Below are 7,222 nucleotides of genomic sequence, written 5' to 3'. Positions count from 1 at the left end.
ACATTCAGATCGAAGGGTTAGGATTAACCTATGGAAATAATTTTTGAGGCACAACCTATTTAGGCTGTGGTCCATCTAATAGACGGTTTGGATCATCCTAAGGTGCGGTCCATACCGTACTTTTCATAAAGTGTGAGTGCCCTCATGAAAATACAATAGTGCATATAACATTTCCCTTAATATATAGCATGTTTAATAACCAAAAGAGAGAGGTTGTATATATAAAAAAGGAGTTAAATCATGAATGACTATCCAAGCAGCCAAAACGAGGCACATTTTATGGGTAAGTAGAGAATAAGACAAGCAAAAGTGAGGTTTGAATTGACAACTTCACTGTGCATTACACTGCCCAAGAAAAAATTAAAAAAAAAATAATGTCTTGTTTTTGGGTACGTGATATATTTGCCTCTTTACTTTACTCGTATTACCCCTTAGTTTTACTCGGGACAGCCCTCTTTAGTGTATTTATGACTACTATTTTACACTGGAGGGGCTGTCTCAAGTAATGAAAAGGGGCATATTTATCATTTCCCAAAATTATATTATCAGATGTAAAAAAACCGAACTGCATCTTCTTCTTCACTAGTTTGGGCATATAGCCATAGAGGGTTTTTCTGAGTAAACCAGCGGCGATAAGACAGCTCCGATGGAGGGATTGGAGGGATTTAGGGGATTGGAGGGGTTAGAGGTGTTCGACGCAAAAAAAAAGGAACCCTAGCTCCATCGTTCATCTCCGGCGAGCCTTGTTCTCCGGAGAGGCTTCTTCTCCGGCGAGCCTTCTTTCGAGGTAAGTTTCGTACCTCTTGCCTCTTTCCCTCTCTTTTGATTTTTTTTTTCCTTCTTGGATCTCAGTTCACATGCATGGATCTATGTTTCTGTGTCTTGGATCTATGTTTCTGTGCTTGGATCTATGCCTCTTTCCCTCTTTTGTGGCTTTTTTTATGTTCTATGGATATGGGTTTGTTTTCTTCTTGCTCTCCCGTATTTTTCTTGTTTTGGTGTTCGAATTGGGGCTGTAATTACTGAACTTGAATTCGGATTTAAATTCGGACATTCGTTTATGAATTCGAATTCGGATTTTACTTGAATCCGGATAAACGGATTCGGATAATATCCGAATTCGAGTAATGTCCGTCGGATGCGAATTCGGTAACAAATAATAATTATCCGTCGGATTCGGATACAGATACGGATATTGAATATTGTAAACGAATTCGAATTCGGATATAGCACTATCCGATTCGAATTCGATCCGTTTACACCCCTACATGTCACATTTGTCTTTTTCTGTTGCTCTTAACTCATAGGTGGTGGAAGAATTTGGGACTTGGTAAGCAGTTGAGCTTTTCTAGAGACCGTTTGCTGGAGTGCTTCTTATGGGCTCTTGGAACCATGTCAAAACCAGAATTTGGATACAGTAGAGAAGTGGTTACAAAAGTTAATCAACTAATAACAACCATTGATGATGTCTATGATGTCTATGGCTCAATAGAAGAATTGGAGCTCTTTACTAATGTTGTTGACAGGTAGAGAGTTTGTATGTATATTTGGGATCTCAACTAGAGAGTTTGCCAATATTCCAGGACCCTACAATACTTGTCAAATTCTAATATATCAAACATTTGATGTACTTTTTGCAGATGGGATGTTAACTCTTTGGAAAAACTTCCAGAGTACATGAAGATATGTTTTATGGCTCTCTTCAACACTACCAACGAAATGGCTTATGTGGTCCTAAAAGAACAAGGATTGGAAATCACAAGGCACCTGAAGAAACTGGTAGTGCATTCATTCTTTCCCTTATCAAGTTAATTTTCACTCTTTGACAATTCAACTGTAATTTCAAAACTCCTCCAAGCCATTGTTAACTCACTAGATTCTAGTCCCTTCAATATGGATGAGTTCTTGTTCAAGTCCGAATGTTTCCCTCAACGTTAATCAAAACACCTTTGACTCTCCTGCTGTGACTGCCTCAATTGTCTACTCGGTCGGGCAACTAACTACTAGAACAAACCGCATCGAGTTGACTAGGATTCGTACACCCTCATTTTAAAAGTAATTTCATTATCATGCGCGCCCAATTTGTGTTTAAGATATCTAATGAGAGGTTTTATTTAATTTAGTGGGCAGATTTATGTAAAGCATACCTTGTGGAGGCAAAATGGTATTGCAATGGATATACGCCGACACTTGATGAGTATCTAAGCAATGCCTGGATTTCAATATCAGGACCAGTTGTGCTAGCCCATGCTTATTTATCAGCGAAAACAAAGATAACAAATGATGCACTTGATTGCATAGACAAGTATTCTAACCTTTTACGCTGGTCGTCGATGATTCTTCGACTTTGGGATGATTGGGGGACTTCAACGGTAAATTGCCTATACTTAGCTTCTATGTTGCACTATTTAATTCGCCGACTTAATTGTATATTTATAATTTTTTCAACATTATAGGACGAGCTAGCAAGAGGTGATGTTCCCAAATCGATCCAATGTTACATGCACGAAACAGGTGCAACAGAGGAAGTTGCTCGTGAACATATAAGAGGTCTAATTAGTGGTACATGGAAGAAGTTGAATAAAGAATCTTTCTCCTGTTCCCTTCCTGAATCTCTAATCAATGCTGCATTGGATCTTGCAAGGATGTCCCAATGCTATTATGAATTTGGTGATGGATTTGGTTCCCCAGATAAAGAGACTGAAGAGCGATTCAGATCATTGCTGGTTGAACCCATTTCGATTAAGGAATAAGAAGTCTTATTTGGTCTATATAGATGATTATCAATTTCTTAATAGTAGATATCGGATGATATATTAATGTAACATTATTTATATGATTATGAACTTGCAATAAAGAGATTGAAATAGACTTTGCCTTTATAATTATTTAAAACCCATTTTATGTTGTGGACTGACAAGAATATTTATATGGAAAAATACGCTCATTGGCAGAAGGAAAAAATCCATATCCAATAGAACAAATCTATAGTTACACACACACATATGGGAAAACAATTTCTGAGCTCGAGCTCTGATGGCTTTCTGAACTCAAGCATCAAAAACTCAAGTGGGGTCACATTTTTGGAGTGATCCAAAGCATTCATTTGAATAGACCTCACATAGATAGGGTGTGTACCAAAAATCATGTCCATAGGACCATCCTAACCCATCCAAAAGTGGAGGGAAAATGGACATATACTGTTTCTCCACAAATCTGCCCATTTTTCCCTCCACAAATGGAAGGGTTAGGATGATCCTAACCACCTTTGTTTTTGTGAACACCCTATCTATGTAGGGGTCTTTCAAATGAATGCATTGGATCACCCCAAAAAATGTGGGCCCACACTGTTTTTGACCTCAACCTCAGAAACAGTTTTCCCTACACACACACACACTCACTAGTAACCCGGACCCATGCTATGTATGGGTGTAAACTGGCGGGCCCTGCCCCATCAAAGTATGCGTCGCAAAATAGTAGGAATCACACTCAAAATCAGAGCACAAGGCAAACCGATAGGAATGTTTCTGAAAATTTTGATGAAGTATGCAGAGAATTTGTATCTAAGACAAGGATGAAAACTCCCTTGAATTCGTTAGGATTAACATTTTGTACTGTGCTAATGAAACTCCCAGGACTCAACTATGGATGTTTGTAAAGACCATGCAATCCAGCAGTTCTTCAGATTATCAGAATTACAAACATATCTGATCCATATTCATTCTCTTCTTAGTAATGCGATGACAGAACCCCGAAAAATAAGTGGTATTAGAATGAAAGAAATGAGCACAATATTATATTTTAACATGCCCCATAAAACATGACAAAGAGTTTCTAGAACACCGGAAAATTCAAAGATGAAAGTGATGGAATGCCATGAAGCTTTCAAGGACTCTTCCATAGTTCCATGTAGGGAAACGATCGCCTCCTTGAGCTTATAGCTCAGCTCCACACTTTTAACTCAATCTCCACTCAACAAAATGTGTAATGATCCCAAAAAAGTGCTTTCTATAGGCTCGACCAATCCAAGCAGAACTCTATATCACACAGTAAGATGCAGAGACATTGAAATTAAGAAACATCAAGTTGCAATACAGGAATTGAATGTAACAGTTTCTTAATTTCAATGTCTCCGCATCTTACTATGTAGGAACTGAATGTAACAATCTTATTCTCAATGTCTCTACATCTTACTGTGTATGAACTGAATGTAACAATTCATGTCGAATAGTTTTTGGATCCATTAGAACTAGAAGAATTCTTAAGAAGGTGTTGGGTATATAATATAACCCATGTATGTTCTAATATAAGCCCAAAAAGATAATTGACCGGTGTAGTGGGCCTATTTGGGCTAGAGCCCACTAACCTATTAAAACCCTAGTGTATCTAATATATGTAGGGGCTGGAGGCAACAAACTTGGTATTCCAAACTAGATACCATGGGTGTAATGCTTCAAGCAACCTCTTGCTTGAACTAATTACTCTAACAATCTTGAAGCATTAGGTTTAAACCCTAATTTGGGCATGAGATTATAGCACACAAGAATCGATTTGGGCGTGCTATTATCGGTCGTGAAGAACCCTCTTTGCCGGAGAAAACATCAACGAGGGTTCTAAACTCCCACATCGGCTTAGGTCACGGATTCACACAGAGATGGTGAATTTTGGGCAGATCTTCAATCTTTCTTTCCCACCTGCAAGAAGCTTAAAAAGAAAGAAGAGAGACGAATTTCTTTCCCACCTGCAAATCACCCATTAAAAGATTTTTAAGATATTTGTAGAATCTTCTTTGGCTTCTTCAATATTTCTGTCCTCCCTTTTTGGCTTTTTCTAATCTGGGCAGAGAGACCATGTGTGTGAAGGATAGAGAAGAGGTGGGTGAAGGGATGGATTTTCATTCAAGGATTTTGAATACCCAGATCGAGAATTGGGAGAAAGATTCTCAGATTAGTCCCAATGATCGGATTTCTTCTCCCATTTTGGGTGAGAAATCTGAGACGACACTATACAACCGCCGGTTGATTCTCGCTGGAATCAAACAATTACACACACAGGGGAAGCAAACCTCCCTCGGATTTGGGGATTATCTCGGAACCCTTTCTCACGGCAGTTGATCTTTGGGTTCTTCTCTCTATCTCACTCTGGAATTTTGTTTTTGGGATGAAACCCATCTTGACGATACAAATTTGGGTATCTGTTGATTTGGGTCAAAATTAATTTGGTGTCTGAATCCCTGCTTGTGGCTGCAAGTTCTGGTGGCCTAAAACTGCTTATCCTTGGAGGCCGACCGAACAGCAGCAGTTGGGTTTGGTGTGGATTCTTGTGGCCGGTACTTCTTACCGTCGGGTCCCTTTCTCGTTGGTTTTGCCGATTTTTTTTTCGCAGGGCTATTTCTGGCGAGAAATCTGGACAGGATTTACAAGATAACAACTTTGTAAATCGCGAGTTATACAGAAGGCCAATCTGTTTTGGGATTTGCAACTGGTTTTAGACCAGTTCTTGCCAACTAGTTTTGCCGACAGTTGGATAGTCTGAACAACCCTCGCCTCGGGTTTCGCCTTGGCTGGTTCTTTGTTCTTGGTTCACCCCCTGTAAATCCCAATAGGTTGGGTTTGGGTTTTTCCCTTGGTGGTAATCTCTTGCTGTTGGGCTTCATCTTGGATATCTCGGATTCGAGTTTGGATTTGGTTCGCGACTTGGTTATTCTTATTTGGTTATCGCGCTTCGCAAATCAGGTGCACTCTTTCCATATTTTATTTTGGTAAATTAGACTAAAATGGACAAGACTGTAATTCCCTTTGAGATGGTCAAACGTTAATCGTTTGGACACACCATATAAGGAAGCTACTATGTTGGTAGATAAGGCTGAGCCTAAAAGTTTCACTACCATGTTGAAAAAAAAAAGGGCCAGTACTTCTTCAAATTGGTGGTCGGATACAGAAGCCATTTGTCATGCTCACAACTCAAAGAAAATTTTCACTGGTGTTATCGAAGTAAAGGAGACTGGTACAGTGGCTAGTGGAGCAGACATGGAGGTCACTCACACTGGTACTGTGAACTTGGCCCTTTCTTCAGGTAAACAACTAACTTTATAAGATGTTAAAGTAGTTACTATTATTTTGGTATATGCACTTCATTTATATGTGGTAGAGTACCCAAGAATTTTGGTGAGGACTTTGTCACCTACCCTTTGGAGAATGATCCATCATCCTATCAGGAAGTGATGAGATCTAGGGACTCTTCTTTTATTTTTCCTTTTTTCCTGTCATATTTTTCTTAAAAAATAATAATTTTGTTACCGTTTGGAAACGTCTCCACGTGCTTAGTGGGCCGTTTAGGAAACGCTAATTACGCAATAAGTATCGCAACGTTTCGATTCCCAACGGATTCTGTCCTTTCTATAAAAATTGGATTTAGAGAAAGAAAAATCTATCCCAAGCGGAAAGTCTTCCTCTCTCCTCGTTCATCTCCTTTCTGCAACTGCTGTTTTCTCCAAAGCTTTCTGATAAAGGCATTTTTGGCACTAATAAGCGAGTTCTAAGGCATCCGGGTTGTGTGAGTGCACACCCCTGGAGCGAGAGTTGTTGTATCCTGGAGGCATACGCCCATCTTCACTGTTGATTCGTCATAGTGGGCGCGAGATTTGCCTTAAGGACAGTGAAAGAGCCTCTGAATTCAGATTCTGATAAAGTACAAACTCAGAGCCAGTGGAATTTGTTAAACAACTCTATACAAGTGCAAATTTTCCCAGTGCTAAATTAGATTAGATCCTACAAGAGGGCCGAGCTTTAGAGTTGAGAAACTGTCACGCAAGAGAAAGGGTAAGGGAAAAGGAAGATGATACAATACTTTCAAATTTGTAGTTTTGGCTCTAATGGTAGGCCACAAAGATAAAATTGGCAGCAGGATCGGAAAAGAATTAGGATCCTTTTTATAGAAATTGCTCTGATACCAATTTTAATGTGGATCAGAGGCGGGTCAGCAGTAGACGAAGAATTCCATGGAATTTCTGAAAATTATAAAAAATGAAAACACTAGTTTCACGAAGAAAAATGAGGAAAATGTGAGTTAAATCCATCGAATTAATATGCATACAACAATGAAGGGCAAATAGAAGAGAAGGAAGAATAATCTACTTGAAATGTAAAGTAGAAAGGTAGAGAGGGAAAGTACATCCTTATAGTCAAGGAGCTCTCCTTACTCTCCTCCACATCTTCCCCTC

The 7,222-nt window shown here is 39.2% G+C and overlaps 1 protein-coding gene across 1 annotated transcript; it reads left to right on the top strand.

Moving 5' to 3' along the window:
* Positions 1-1,307: 1,307 nt before the first annotated feature.
* LOC143889630 (alpha-terpineol synthase, chloroplastic-like) lies at positions 1,308-2,869 on the top strand. Its single transcript, XM_077393906.1, has 4 exons — positions 1,308-1,526; positions 1,641-1,779; positions 2,124-2,372; positions 2,457-2,869. The coding sequence occupies exons 1-4, from the start codon at positions 1,393-1,395 to the stop codon at positions 2,751-2,753; spliced, it is 819 nt and encodes a 272-aa protein (XP_077250021.1). The 5' UTR covers positions 1,308-1,392; the 3' UTR covers positions 2,754-2,869.
* Positions 2,870-7,222: the final 4,353 nt, after the last annotated feature.

This window comes from Tasmannia lanceolata, unplaced genomic scaffold (genome assembly GCF_043159265.1).
Source record: "Tasmannia lanceolata isolate RefF3 unplaced genomic scaffold, GAP_Taslan_0.1 ptg000013l, whole genome shotgun sequence".
Classification (NCBI taxonomy): domain Eukaryota; kingdom Viridiplantae; phylum Streptophyta; class Magnoliopsida; order Canellales; family Winteraceae; genus Tasmannia; species Tasmannia lanceolata.
This window is presented reverse-complemented; position numbering and strand designations above follow the sequence as displayed.

What these genes read in the sequence shown, in the direction of transcription:
- LOC143889630 (XM_077393906.1), top strand. Translation starts at nt 1,393, where the DNA reads ATGTCAAAACCAGAATTTGGATACAGTAGAGAAGTGGTTACAAAAGTT. An exon ending in CAAGGCACCTGAAGAAACTG is followed by an intron (nt 1,780 to 2,123) that starts GTAGTGCATTCA and finishes TATTTAATTTAG; the next exon opens with TGGGCAGATTTATGTAAAGC. An exon ending in ATGATTGGGGGACTTCAACG is followed by an intron (nt 2,373 to 2,456) that starts GTAAATTGCCTA and finishes TCAACATTATAG; the next exon opens with GACGAGCTAGCAAGAGGTGA.